We start from the raw sequence: 15,188 nt of genomic DNA, 5'->3' as shown, positions 1-15,188 counted from the left end.
TCAGGTGAGAGATCGTGTGATACGTTTCCGAGTATCTAATGCACAGTAGCTTCCTTGTGAATGTTCGTAAAATTATTATTAAAAAAAAAATGTTGACCCCTTTTTCTCCCCAATTTCGTGGTATCTAATTGGTAGTTACAGTCTTGTCTCATCGCTGCAGCTCCCATACAGACTGGGGAGAGGCAAAGGTCCTCCGAAACACATCCCGACCACTTCTTGACACAATGCCCACTTAACCCGGAAGCCAGCTGCCCCAATGTGTCGGAGGAAACACCGTACACCTGGCAACCGTGTCAGTGTGCACTGTGCCTGGCCCGCCACAGGACATCCTGCTGGCCAAACCCTCCCATAACCCGGACGACGCTGGGTCAATTGTGCGCTGTCCCATGGGTCTCCCGGTCGCGACAGAGCCTGGACTCGAACCCAGAATCTCTAGTGGCACAGCTAGCACTGCGATGCAGTGCCTTAGACCGCTGCGCTACTCGGGAGGCCAAATGTTTGTTAATTTGACAATGTTTTTGATAACTCTCTTTCAGCTTTGTGCACGTGGAGCCACGTGGAGCACAATACAATCGAACACTGTTTTTGAGATGCATAGACTTATTATGTAGCTCATTAAAGCAGAGTGATCTCATCAGTTCCCTCTCCCTGAGTCACAGCAGTGGACTGTGTGACTATAACCTCTGATCTCTGGCTTCATATCCTCTCTCTCTTCCCCCTTGTTAGAATCTGGAGCCAGGTGCCTATCCCAGCTTCACCAATTTGACTCCTCCAGAACAGACCAGCCCAGCCCTGCCCAGGAACCCTGAACTGGAGCAGAAGGCCAAAGCTCTGCGTGGACGCATGTATGAGACATGTAGCTAAACCTCTGGCTGACTCCCAATTCCCAAAGTTTGCATTTGCACACTCCCCATCATGGATTTAACAATGGTGGAAACTTCCTCCAGCCAGTGATTACACCAATGCAATGGGTTTAAGTCCATGAAGGGGAGTGTTCAAGTGCACACTTTGAGAGAAAGTGTCACACAAACTAGGGCCCTTGCCTCTCTTGACACTCCCAAGTTAAAGTCCCTTTGTTTGTAGCATGACTGTGTATAGAGGTGGTTCACTCTGCAGAGAAATGCTGCCTCCTGTGTGTATTCAGGTCACTGAACACACTTGTCCTTTTCCTCAGGTTTGTCCTCAATGAGCTGGTACAGACGGAGAAGGACTATGTCAAGGATTTGGGCATTGTAGTGGAGGTGAGTTGAGAACAATCTCGTCCTAGCAGGGGACTATTCAGCCTCAAAAGTGCAGAAGGAGCGTGAGAGAGAGAGAGCGGCAACAGTGGTGTCCTAGTAACAGTGGAGAATGTGACCAGTCACTGCTCTAGTTTTAGAAGTCGTAAATCTCCAAGTGTGCGACCCAAATGGCACCCCATTCCCTATTTAGTGCACTACATTTGACCAGAGCCCTATGGGCCACTATATAGGGATTTGGGTGCCATTTGGGACGCATACAAGTGTTTGGTGCTGGAATAGCAGCCAGGCTGTGTCCTTGTTGTCGTCCTATTTGCATTGTGTCCTTTGGTATTTATGTCAAAGTCACAGAGAAGCTCTCTGACTTATGACCATATTTATGTGCAGTTCAGAAAACATCATTTGAGTATGGTTTTGTCTTACATAGGGAGATAAGGGCATAGGGGTTTTCTCACGTCCAGGATCTGTGTCCCAAATGACAACATATTCCCTATATAGTGCACTATAGGCCCTGGTCAAATGTAGTGCACTAATTACGGAATATGGTGCCATTTTGGGATGCAGTCCAGGAATTCAACCATATGTAGTAATCCTATGCTCTTTTTCCACCACATGATAGTTTTACACTGCTGATTATTGTCGGACTCTCATGTTTCCCTTGACGAGTCATATCAAGGTCACGACCTGAATTCGGTCTGATTATTATTTTTTTCCCCCCTTGTAGGAGTTCATGAAGAAGATGGAGGAGAAGGGAGTACCTGAAGATATGAAAGGAAAAGACAAAATGGTTTTTGGGAATATTCACCAGATCTACGACTGGCACAGAGAGTAAGTCGTTTACCAGTCTGCTGATTGTGGCTGTGTGCAAAATGCCACCCTATTCCCTACGTGGTGCACTATTTTTGACCACAATGTGACTCTGTTGCTATAAATTGATCAAATCACTTTTTGTAAAGGAGAATATGTGTAATTCAATTGAGGGTTCATATAAATGATCATAATATAACATAACATATTTGGTAGTTGAATAACATTTGGGGAAATCGGATCTAGACTTTATTTTCCTTATTTATTATTATTATCATTAAATATCCTGCCGAAAAGACTCCATGAGTATTGTTAAGCTATGTCGAATTGCAGGAAATGAGCTTCAAAACAACATGTTTGTCAATTTTCCTTGTTCCCTCAAATTAAACAAAATCAAGCTGGTGGAGTATTTAATATAGCCATCTCAGTAAGCAATCATAAAAACATGTAAAGGAGGGGATTTTTCAAATGTGATAAAGGTAGTGCTGGGGATAAATGTTGGGAACCCCTGGTAGAAGACCAAACTTAGGCGTGTAGTAAAATATACCACTGTTTTGGCTTGTCTCACACTGTGATTGAGAGAATGTTTCCTCCCACAGTTTTTTTGTCGGCGAGCTGGAGAAATGTCTTGAAGACAACGAGCACCTTCCTGAGCTTTTCATAAAACATGTACGTGTCTCATTTGTTGTTCGGATGAGATGATGGGTGTTGTAGAACTTCAAGTTAGACACATTTAACAGACTTACTGGGGTTTAAAAGTATTTTTCAGACATTTTCAACCATATAACTGGAAAATAAATATACTAATACTGTGGCTCCTTTTGAACAGGAGAGGCGACTACACATGTATGTGGTTTACTGCCAGAACAAGCCCAAGTCTGAATTTATCGTCGCTGAGTACGACACATTTTTCGAGGTGAGCTATACCACACTTCTGAGAATTCTTGAGCAGCCTGAGAAGGGCTTTGTATAAAATATATATATGTTTTGCATAATTTAATAAGCCAAATCCTATTTGCATCTAATTCTACTTTAGGGCCTACAGCAAGAGATCAGTTCAAGACTGGGCATAAGTGACTTTCTCATAAAGCCAATTCAGAGAATCACCAAGTATCAGCTACTTCTAAAGGTAAGGCTAACATTCTCAACTCCAGCATACAAGGAACCCTGTAATATGCAAGTCTTAGATATACTCAATTTATTTATTTTATTGTTCGCCCTATTAATTACTTAACTCTTTTTATTTGTATCTTCCTTCAGGACTTCTTGAAGTATAGTTCCAAAGCAGGACTAGATTGCCAAGAGTTGGAGGTAACAGAAACCATTTGCGATTGAAGCTATAGAGTATGTGTTGTTTAGGGATTCCCAAAAATACCTGTTTTTTTTTCTGAAATCCCATTTGGAAGATTCATGAAATCTGTAGGGGAAAATTCAGAAATCTTCCTGATTCCAGGAAACATTCAACCAGGATTTCTGGAAAGCTTAGGCTTTTTTGGGAAAGTTAATGGAAGTTGTAACCTTAGTTGTTGTGTATCTGTCAGCGTGGCTATATCTACTTCAATGCTCACACCATTCTTAATGTGTTTTACAGAAAGCAGTTGGTTTAATGTCCCAGGTCCCCAAGCTGTGCAATGACATGATGAATCTTGGCAGACTACAAGGCTATGAGGTGCTGTACAGTTTCATGTCATGTATTTATTCAGCCAGGATATTCCACTCAGTAGCAATTGCCACTGTTTCCCAGGGAGTCAATAAAGGCGTATACATGAAATAGAAAACAGCACGAAATGATGTGATTTGTTATGTCATACGTGTACAGGAAGTTAAGTTAGCGCTGTGATTTTAGGTTTGTTTCAATCCCATTCTCAAAATGTACTAATGAAGCTGTATTACCTGTCTTATTGGACGACCAGGCCAGGGCTCAGTCTGTTTGTTCCTCCACAGCCATCGTGAAAGTCACTTTGACGACACTCACGACTAAATGAAATCTCTGACCTCCAAGATAAGCAAAGATTTGCCTTGCCTGCTGTAACCGTGGGGAGATGAAAGCACTGTTTGACAATGGCCTGGGCTACGTCCCAAATGGCACCCTATTCCCAATATAGTGCACTACATTTGACCAGAGCACTATATGTGTGCCGTTTGAGACGCAACCCTGGTCTCGGACCAAGCGCAAGTGCCTGCTGTTAGCTTTATGACCTGGTGAGGAGAGAAGGGGCTGATGGACCGTGTAATACCCCTGTGTTGACAGACAGAATGGGGGATGGCTGACTGCTTTATTCTCCAGTGTTGATAGACGTTGACTCAAATCAAATCAAACTTTATTGGTCACATGCGCCGAATACAACAAGTGTAGACCTTACCGTGAAATGCTTACTTAAAAGCCTTTAACCAACAGTGCAGTTCAAAAAGAGTTATATTTACTAAATAAACTAAAGTAAAAAAAAAAATATGAAAAGTAACACAATAATATGACAATAACAAGGCTATATACAGGGGGTACCGAGTCAGTGTGCGGGGGTACAGGTTGGTTGAGGTAATGTACATTTAGGTAGGTGTGAAGGGACTATGCATAGCTAATAAACAATGAGTAGCAGCAGTGTACAAAACAAATGGGGGGGTCAATGTAAATAGTCCGGTGGCCATTTGATTAATTGTTCAGCAGTCTTATGGCTTGGGGGTAGAAGCCATTTAGGAGCCTTTTGGTCCTAGACTTGGCGCTCCGGCACCACTTACTGTGCGGAAGCAGAGAGAACAGTCTATGACTTGGGTGGCTTTCCTCTAACACCACCTATTATATAGGTCCTGGATGGCAGTAAGCTTGGCCCCAGTGATGTACTGGGCCGTATGCACTATCCTCTGTAACTTTTTGAGGATCTGAGGACCCATGCAAAATCATTTCAGTCTCCCGAGGGGGGAAAAGGTTTTGTCGTGCCTTCTTCACGATTGTCTTGGTGTGTTTGGACCATGATAGTTCATTGGTGATGTGGACACCAAAGGACCTTGAAACGCTCAACCCGCTCCTCTACAGCCAACGTCGATGTGAATGGGGGCCTGTTCGGCCCTCCTTTTCCTGTAGTCCACGATCAGCTCCTTTGTCTTGCTTACATTGAGGGAGAGGTTGTTGTCCTGGCACCACACTGCCAGTTCTATGACCTCCTCCCCTATAGGCTGTCTCATCGTTGTCGGTGATCAAGCCTACCAGTCATAACTGAACCTGTGTGTGTGTGTGTTTGCGCGTGTGTGTTCCTGTTCCGTCCCCCAGGGTAAGCTGACCAGCCAGGGTAAGCTGCTGCAGCAGGAAACATTCTTCGTGACAGAGCAGGATACGGGCGTTCTGTCGCGCAGCAAGGAGCGCAGGGTCTTCCTGTTTGAGCAGATCGTCATCTTCAGCGAGCTCCTCCGCAAGGGCTCATCCACGCCGGGCTACCAGTTCAAGAAGAGCATCAAGGTGAGTTACGTCAACCACGACCACAATCAATAAGGTCAGGGCCCACATTCACAAAGCGTCTCAGAGTGCTGACCCCTCTTATTCATTATGATTAAAAGGCCAAACTGGTCCTAGATCAGTACCTTCTAATAGAGCTGTTTCTGAAAACAATTTCCTATTTCCTACTTTTTCGTTGATAATGATTTGTGCATTGATGGGTTAGCATGCTTGTGTTTCATTGTAACAGGTGAGCTACCTGGGCTTGGAGGAGCATGTGGAAAATGACCCGTGTAAGTTTGTGCTGTCGTGTCGAGGGTCGGCCGAGCGCTTCACCCTGCAGGCAGCCAACCTGGACATCAAGCAGGTGTGGGTCCAACATGTCAGCCAGGTCCTTGATGCCCAGAGCAACTTCCTGTCTGGTGAGAGAATGTCCTGCCTGACAAATCAAATCAAAGTTTATTTGTCACGTACAGTGAAATGCATACTTACAGGTTCTAACCAATAGTGCAAAAAATGTATTAGGTGAACAATAGGTAGGTAAAGAAATAAAACAACAGTAAAAAGACCGGCTATAAAAGTAGCGAGGCTATAAAAGAAGTGAGGCTACATACAGACACAGGTTAGTCAGGCTGATTGAGGTAGTATGTACATGAATGTATAGCTAAAGTGACTATGCATATATGATGACCAGAGAGTAGCAGCAGCGTAAAAGAGGGTTTGGTTGGGGGGGGGCACACAATGCAAATAGTCCAGGTAGCCATTTGATTACCTGTTCAGGAGTCTTATGGCTTGGGGGTAAAAACTGTTGAGAAGCCTTTTTGTCCTAGACGTGGCACTCTGGTACCGCTTGCCATCAAACACCTCTACTGTCATTAGCCAGCTCTAGGGTTGCAAGATTCTAGTAAGATTCCCAGAATAATTTCAAGAAATCCAAGTAGGAGGATTACAGAATTCATGCTCATTCACTTCTGATTCAGGTAAACTTCCAACCAAGAATTCTGGAAAACCTGGAAAATTTGGGAAATGTACTTGAATTTTGCAACCCTAGCTATATCAAAAATGGTTTAATCATTAACTACAGCCTCAACACAGAGTAGTTTTCACCTCTATCATGGTCCTCATCTGTCTGACACGGAATACACAGGTATTATGTGGATTATCTGCCATTAACTAGTGTGTGTAACAATTGACTATCTCCACAGCCCTGCAGTCTCCTATTGAGTACCAGAAGGAGAAGGGTAGTTCTCACTCCCTCACCAGAAACCCATCGGGCAGCCGGCCCCCTAGTTGTAACAGTAGGCCCCTCTCCTCCTCCTCTGTGGGGGCAGAGAAGCCCCCCCTAGCGGGACCGGGACGGACCCCCACCCCTCTCGAGCTATCTACCTCCAACGGTAGCCCCTGCTTCGACCCCACGAAACACAGCGAAAGCTACGAGTCCACCAGGGTGAGTCCAGTCTAGTTAAATCTAGTCCAGACCACACCAGTCCAGATCACTCCAGTCTAGTCCAGTTCTGTCCAATGCCAATTGCCAGGACACACCCAGGTCTTAGTGTTACCCCCCCCCCCCCCTCTCAAAACTCTAGCACTGCAGAACTAAGGAGGTTGGAACATTGCAGGTGTGAATTCAGGCTATTATTAGTTCTGATGGCTGGCCTAGTTTTACTGCGTTTCAGCAAGAGACAAAGTGTTCAAACTTGCTGACAAGAAGAACTGAAGTCAGAGTTAAGGAATTGACTCAATGTACTGTACTGTATGTGATGACTCAGGCCCTTTTGAAAGGTTCGTTATTTGAATGTGTATACAGGTTTGTATCAGTGCTGTGATTTCCACTGTTGTAATATAATCATCCTCCTTCCTGTACCCCCACCCCCCACCCAGCAGCACGGCGGCGGATGTAACGGCATGTCCTCCACAATGATGGTGACACAGGACTACAGTGCACTGAAGGAGAATGAGATCTGTGTGATCCAGGGCGAGATGGTGCAGATCATGGCCACCAACCAGCAGAACATGTACCTAGTTTACCGGTCTGCCAACAGCCAGTCTCCTGCAGCCGAGGGCTGGATCCCAGGCCACATCCTGGGACCCCTCACTAAAACGCTCAAAGACAGTGCTGCTGACGCAAGCATCAAGTAAGTGTCCCGTAAGCCCTGCCACCACACCCACGGAGCTGCTCTGATTGGATGAGGTGAAAGTTGTCTGCTCCAATCCCTACCCCCAACCCCCTTAATGGGAACTAACTCGGAAATGTTGGACTACACAGGGGTCATGTTTTTATCCCTCTTTTTGTTTGTTAAATATATGTAAAGGCTTATTAAATAATTATCTGAAAAGAGCTAAAGGACTGTAGAGAATCATGGCTTCATTTGTAGAGAAGACGCACAGAGAAAATCTTACGTCAATGTGGAATTGACTGGTCTGGACTTTCATTTCTGTTTCTAACGTCGTTTTTTTTCTTTACACGTTTAAAAAAAGAGAGAGAAAAAGGAAAAGAACGGCCTGATGGACTAAAGCCTATTTCTCAAAGTGGAGAAAGTTTGTTATTGTCTATGGCAATTTGTACAGATTGTGTTTTTATTTTATTTTAAGAACTTTTATTTTGTTACTATCAGATATGTTGGCGGTTTACTGTAAGCGTTAATTTGGTTTGTTTACTGATGCACTCTCTTCAGTACATTCCTGTATGAAGTATTTTGCACTATTTAAGAGAATCCATTATTAATGAAGGCAGGTTGTGCAATATAATGATAGTCACAATGTTAATCATTGTGCTTGTAGTGTAACTAGACATTGGAAATGCATTTGAAATATGTAAAAGACCATTTTGACGTAAGCATTCATTTGCAAGGCAACAGATGTTTTATATCGCTAACTCTGCAGTCAAACTGTACCTTTCTCCGCTGACCATTGCTCTTACAGCATTAGACCTAGATTCCATTCTTATCTCACATTGAGGATCAAATGAATAGTGAAATCAGTTAGCAGTTATTTTCTAATGTTGATTTTCATGTGTAAAGATCTCTATCAAGTTTGATTGTGGCTTGCCATCCATTTCTTCCCAATGATGGACCATTTCTATATCATGGGCTTTATTAAAGTGATCATCATTCTCATGGACCTGGTCCCGGTGGTGTATAAATACATTGACAAAACACAAAACACCACTTCTGGGATCTACATAAAGGAGGGAAGACATTAGGAGTAGTTCAACAGCACTTTATTCACTTTCTATATGATTTGTTTATTTTTTACCCGTTTTGTTGACGTAGTCCGATTTTATTATAGTAGACAACTTTATTTTCAATTTTGTACTAACCCCACCGGTCCTCGAGAAAAGTTGGTTGTGTACAAAGCAGCGTCGTTGAAAATCTCATGACAACGTAGAGCCATTGAATGGTTGGTCAGACGCAAACAAACTATGCTGCTTTGACACAAATTGTGTATCCACGATGGTGTAAGAGAATCAAGGTATGGTAGCGTATGGAGAAGTCACATTTAAATAGCGTGTCTGTCTTGTGTGTCTAAATTACCTAATACACTGTGATACAAATGTGAACATTAGCCTTTTGTTTTTCTGTTACAAAGAAGGTACATTTCTGTCTCTCTTTCTTTTGCTTTCTCTTGATCTCAATCTCACTCTGATTTTTTCTTTTCTTTCAATAAAGTTGGCTAGCCCTCACTCAACCCCCCCCCCCCCCCCCCCCCTGCACCTCCTCTCCCCTCACTGTGAATAAGCCTGGATTTGACTGGTACATTTCTTGGCACAACAGGAAATCTCGTTCATGGAATACCCTGCGCTCGAGAAAGCGGACAGAAAAGGATATCAATGGCAAGGGTGGTGACGCAAGGGTTGAGAATGGACTCCGTAAGCCCAAGGAGATTCTCAGCACCAAGGTCACTGTCGAAGTGAGTAAGCAGGCTAACAGCGGAGATGGAGTTCTATGACCCTGGCTGCCAATCCCTTCACCTGTGTCCCCGTGATGTTAATAATCTCCCAACACTTAAACATGATCATCTAACTGCACTCACTGTCTGCTCTCACTTTGGTTTGACTCCCCCTTATGCATGAAACTAACGAGTCAAGTGACTTCTTGTCTGTGAATTGTGGTGGTTTTGGTCTTTGATTAAGCTAACTTTTGTTTTTGTTCAAATGAACCACTTTTTTAGTTTTTGTTTACATTAATGCCACTGTGAAACCACCATTTTGATAACATATGTCCTGGAACCCATGAAGCTATCTCCTAAATGAAAGTCCTCATTCCAGAGTATGGGTTTAGTATGACGGTATTATAAGCTGTTCAATTAAAACACACTGAAACTGGATCTCACTATACAGTGAATTCGGAAATTATTCAGACCGCTTCCCTTTTACCACATTTTGTGATGTGATTCTAAAATGGATGAAATAAAAATAAATGTCTGCATCAATCTACACACAATACCGTATAATGACAAAGAGAAAAACGTTTTTTAATTTTTTTATCTTTGCAAATGTATATAAAAAAACATACCATAGGTATTCAGACCCTTTGCTATGGGACTCAAAATTGAGCTCAGGTGCATCCTGTTTCCATTGATCATCCTTGAGATGTTTCTACAACTTTATTGGTAAATTCAATTGATTGGACATGATTTGGAAAGGCATACACCTGTCTATATACTGTAAGGTCCCACAGTTGACAGTGCATGTCAGCGCAAAAACCCAGCCATGAGGTCGAATGAATTGCCAGTGGAGCTTCGAGACAGGATTGTGTCAAGGCACAGATCTGGGGAAGGGTACCAAAAAATGTATGCAGCAATGAAGGTCGCCAAGAACAGTGGCCTCTATCATTCTTAAATGGAAGAAGTTTGGAATCACCAAGACTCTTCCTAGAGCTGGCTGCCCGGTCATACTGAGCAATCGGGGGAGAAGGGCCTTGGTCAGGGAGGTGACCATAAACCAGATGGTCACTCTGACAGAGCGCCAGACTTCCTTTGTGGAGATGGGAAAACCTTCCAGACAGACAACCATCTCTGCAGCACTCCACCAATCAGGCATTTATGGTAGAGTGGCCAGACGGAGTCACTCTTCAGTAAAAGGCACATGACAGCCCGCTTGGAGTTTGCCAAAAGGCACCTCAAGGACTCTCAGACCATGAGAAACAAGATTCTTTAGACTGATGAAACCAAGATTGAACTCTTTGGCCTGAATGCCAAATATCACGTCTGGAAGAAACCTGGCACCATCCCTACTGTGAAGCATGGTGGTGGCAGCATCATGCTGTGGGGATGTTTTTCAGCACCAGGGACTGGGGAGACTAGTCAGGGAAGAGGGAAAGGTGAACAGTGCAAAGTACAGAGAGATCCTTGATGAAAACCTGGTCCAGAGCGCTCAGGACCTCAGACTGGGGGCGAAGGTTCACCTTCCAAAAAGACAACAACCCTAAGCACACATCCAAGATAACGCAGGAGTAGCTTCGGGACAAGTCTCTGAATGCCCTTTAGTGGCCCAGCCGGAGCCCGTACTTAAACCTGATCGAACATCTCTGGAGAGACCTGAAAAAAGCTGTACGGCGACGCTCCCCACCCAACCTGACAGAGATTTGAGAAACTCCCCAAATACAGGTGTGCCAAGCTTGTAGCGTCATACCCAAGAAGACTCGAGGCTGTAATTGTTGTCAAAGGTGCTTCAACAAAGTACTGAGTAAAGGGTCTGAAATACTTATGTAAATGTGATATTTCTTTGTGCAAACATTTCTAAAAACCTGTTTTTGCTTTGTCATTATGGGGTATTGTGTGTAGATTGATGAGAAAAAAAGACTATTTAATACATTTTAGAATAAGGCTGTAACGTAACAAGATGCGGAAATAATCAAGGGGTCTGAATACTGAATACAAATGCACTGTACATTACATGATCTTTCTGTATCAATGTACAGTATTAGTGCATTTCAAAGTAAACCCATATCAATTCCAAATGATGCTATGCTAAAGTCTGCCAATCCAGCTATCATTTTAAGCATGTTAGAGTACATTGTTTTAATTTGACAATTATGACCATTCAAAGAAAATCACACAAAGTTTGCTTGCAAGTTTGTCCTCGTCATGGGTGGTTTTAAAATGTATGGCACTACCCCTACACTCCCAACATCAAATGTGAACTGAAAAAGAGACCTGCACATAGAATCACAGTTCTGCTTTAGTGTGTTGTTAATTATCTTGTTAGATTGCATTGTTTCAGGTGTCAGCTCTATAATTTCTATGATTTAATGTAGCTACATTTTCCAGCTCATCCAATATGTACATATTCATACATTTACCTCCAATAGGCTCGGTCGTTCCCAAGCAACTCTACGTTGCAGATTCACTCTTTCTTTTCGTACATTCAAGCCTTCCCACATACTACATGCTGGATTGGACCTCTAGCCCTTATCCCCATAGTCCATACAAGATAAAACTATGAGTTACCTTGCACTGTAGGTGTATGTATCCAATCCTTTCAGATATACAGGAATGCTTGGGGAGTATGGGATGGATTTGAAATTCAGCAGAAGACATATTCTCTGTCTTTAGCACTATATTTACTAGTAAACCCAAATCCCATACACAGTTAAGTGATAATGCCCCTAGAAGCCTGTGTTTGGAGAATATATTGGCACAGGTGCCAATATATCCTGTTCTCTGGCATTATCACTTTTATACAACAGGTTACCAACATATTTAAATAATGATTGACATATTTTCATAAAAATGTTTACTTTGAAGAAATTATTCATACTATTTCATCCTTGCACAAGACATAGTCCTGACAGAAATCTAGGGTTGCTACCCAAACCGGCTGGTCGTTCGTTTGTTCTATCAGTTTGTTTGCTAGAGACGCGACCCAGTTGTTCAGTCTTTTTTTTTCTGTATGTACAGTATGGACGCGACCCAGTCGTTCATTCTAAATGTTCCATTGCCATACTGGCTGGCAACGTTCTTATCCCCTGCTTGCAAGGAAGACAACAACAGCTAATTTACAGTCACATCAAAAAGAGCAGCTAGAATAACAGCAAGGTAGCTATTTGTAAACCTTGCTGTCGGTCTCTCCAACATTGTTTCAATATTCAAATTTTGATCTCCAGCTGTCCAATATTTGTATACACCCAAAACAATGAGCTAATGAGGCGAGATTTCGCCTGGCATAGAAAATGTGCTCTCTCGTCAGGACACTGTTGTTCAAAGGAGCTAGCCAACAACACAGTGAACACAATTACTTCAAATAGAAGCTGGAAACACTGCAAACTAGCTGCACTTCGTTTTGTTGTACCTTTTTTCAGGTGACATTTCTTTGTATATATATCCATAAAAATAATGCCAGCCGATTCATGATTTCGATTGGCTGAGAAACGCTGCCTGTCTCGTCCCGACTCCCATTCATTACAATGGGACAGCTGGAGATCGAATTTGAATATTGAAACAGTGTTGCAAATGTCGGAGAAACCGACAGCAAGTTTTATACATATCTCCGCTGTTGAAAACGAAATGTTAGTCTAAAAGAAATGTGAGATAATCTCTAGATGCTTTTTATAGTGGAGATCAGGTTTGTAAATTGCTTGGCTGGGCTGATGGGACCAGTGGATTGCACAGTCTGATGGAACAGAGTAAATAGGCATTTTAAGTCATAGATTTAGTCCGGTGGTAACTTGTGGAATAGACACCAGCTGTAATGCGGTTTTAACCAATCCGCATTCAGGATTAGACCCACTCGTTGTATAATAGCCTACAAAGAATCCTTGGCCCACATTCAGAAAGCTTCTCTGAGTGGAAGTGCTGACTGAGCTAGTATCAGTTTGACTTTTCGATCATAATGAATAAGATTGTATGGACAGATCCTACATCGGCACTCATACTCTGAGACACTTTGTGAATACGGGCCCTGACCATGCCTCTAGCTTGGGGACCCAGGGCCTTTGTAACCTCTCTAATTTTGCTTTCTCTCATCCCACACCGCAGGAGTCAAACAGCTCAGAGGAGTCAGATTGTGATGATGAACTCCCCAAAACTAGCATGGAGGTAGTAGTACACGCTGATCTGCCGTCATGCATGCTGCCCAGTTGAGTTTCTGTAGCTAACCCAGTGAGCACAAGAAGTTGAAAATGTATTTTCAACATATTTTTCAACCCAAAAAATGTATTTGTAACGTCTTTTCAACGTCTTTTGCTCGTAGGGAAGTCTACTTATTAGCAAGAGGAAACTACACAGAGCATCTTAGGGGTTTCCACTGTGGTCAGGAGCATTCTCCCAAAACACCAGGTTCCACATATTGTTGCACTAGCTACAGAGGTTTCATCCATAGAAATATAATCACTAGAACAGACATCCCCTTCCAAGTCGATGGTTATGCAATGGGTGGACTGGCGGCCATTTTGAAAATGTACCCTGAACAGGAACCAACAGGAACCAATTTTTGTTCCTGCTCCTTATCTGATAGCATTTTCTGGATCCAGCCTCAGTGAGGCCATGGGTGGAGTTTGTAAATGCATTAGTCACTGATTGGTGCACACTATTAATATATCAGATAAGCACCTGAGGTGTAATCATTAGTCAAACGTATTGCAACAGAAACCGTTTACTCCAAACGGAAGATGTTTTTCAACGAAAAAAATCATTTATATTGGACAAAGTCAGGTAGGTCCCTCACCGTTTTGTTCCGTTTGGCTCTGTTTGGTTCCTAGTGATTACTCCCCTGAAACACATGAGCAAAAGAAAAAACATTTCAAATGCATCTTTTTGGTTGAAAAGACGTTGAAAATATGTATTTTCAACGTCTTGTGCTCACCTGCATAATTGTAACTCCTCTACAGCCTGTGGACCCCCAGGAACAGTAGCTGCTGCATGAGCAACAACTAATTGGGATCCTAATAAACTAAACCAGCCTGCTCCCCTCTAAAGCTCGCTTGGTACTGTGTGGCTCAGTTGGTAGAGCATGGCGGGTTCAATTCCTTCACAGGCAACCAATATTAAAGATAGATACACGCACAACCAACAGTAAGTTGCTAAATAGTCAGCTAAATGGCACATATTACTATTGAAAATGCTCTAAGTTACTCCTCAGTTCCAGTTCGTGGTCATTGTATTGGAAAAGCATCCTCCTTTGCTTTTAACACACTTGACCTATCAGCAGGTGTGTTAGTCTGTTGTAAAGATGTCCATCCTTTTTGATTTTCAATACAATTGTTCCTATTTCATGTCATTATATCCCTAAAGCAGTTTTAGTGATATTTTTGTAGGTGCTGCATGTTCCACTTGTCTGACCTCAAGCATCCACACGTTCTCTTCTTGTGTAGCAGTGTGGTTTCCATGGAGCATTACTGCAACCTAGTGTTCCTACCTTGGAATAGGTTCATGAATGTGAAAAAAGCCTGTTGAAGCATGTTACTACTCCTGACCCATCTTCTTTTGGATCCTCTGGTGCTTGCATCCCATGCTGTTTTTTTATTGAGAACAATATTTCTATTATGCGTTTTGTTCAAATGGGTTTTTGAAGATTTTTAAAGGCATAGTATGCCTAAATGTCACAAATAAATGTGGGGTACGATGCCCTTGTACAGTAGCCTATATTGCAAATCATGTTTAAATGGTAGTACACAACTGTAACACAGAACTCTCTGAGGTATGTATGTATGTATTCACTCACTGTAAAACAGTGTGTATTCCAAACAAGAACATTAGTTCATTCATATTGCCTAACA

General features: G+C 42.7%; 1 protein-coding gene across 11 annotated transcripts in view; it reads left to right on the top strand.

Moving 5' to 3' along the window:
• LOC109871166 (kalirin) overlaps positions 1–15,188 on the top strand; it is a 283,783-nt gene that overhangs the window by 254,065 nt on the left and 14,530 nt on the right. For 4 of the 11 annotated variants that reach the window (XM_031805729.1, XM_031805730.1, XM_031805728.1 and 1 more), the window contains 14 exons: positions 727–845; positions 1,175–1,241; positions 1,963–2,066; positions 2,645–2,714; positions 2,875–2,961; positions 3,082–3,174; positions 3,306–3,356; positions 3,637–3,714; positions 5,311–5,496; positions 5,723–5,894; positions 6,678–6,919; positions 7,354–7,607; positions 9,246–9,381; positions 13,450–15,181. In XM_031805729.1, coding sequence (XP_031661589.1) covers positions 727–845; positions 1,175–1,241; positions 1,963–2,066; positions 2,645–2,714; positions 2,875–2,961; positions 3,082–3,174; positions 3,306–3,356; positions 3,637–3,714; positions 5,311–5,496; positions 5,723–5,894; positions 6,678–6,919; positions 7,354–7,607; positions 9,246–9,381; positions 13,450–13,554 — 1,764 coding nt within the window. In that variant the 3' untranslated portion in view covers positions 13,555–15,181. Of the gene's footprint in view, positions 1–726; positions 846–1,174; positions 1,242–1,962; positions 2,067–2,644; positions 2,715–2,874; positions 2,962–3,081; positions 3,175–3,305; positions 3,357–3,636; positions 3,715–5,310; positions 5,497–5,722; positions 5,895–6,677; positions 6,920–7,353; positions 9,032–9,245; positions 9,382–13,449; positions 15,182–15,188 lie in introns of those variants that run through there. The other 7 variants (XM_031805733.1, XM_031805734.1, XM_031805732.1 and 4 more) reach the window with 4 other exon arrangements.

This window comes from Oncorhynchus kisutch, linkage group LG26 (assembly GCF_002021735.2).
Source record: "Oncorhynchus kisutch isolate 150728-3 linkage group LG26, Okis_V2, whole genome shotgun sequence".
NCBI lineage: Eukaryota > Metazoa > Chordata > Actinopteri > Salmoniformes > Salmonidae > Oncorhynchus > Oncorhynchus kisutch.
The sequence above is the reverse complement of the archived record's forward strand: the minus strand, read 5'-3'. Positions and strand labels throughout refer to the sequence as shown.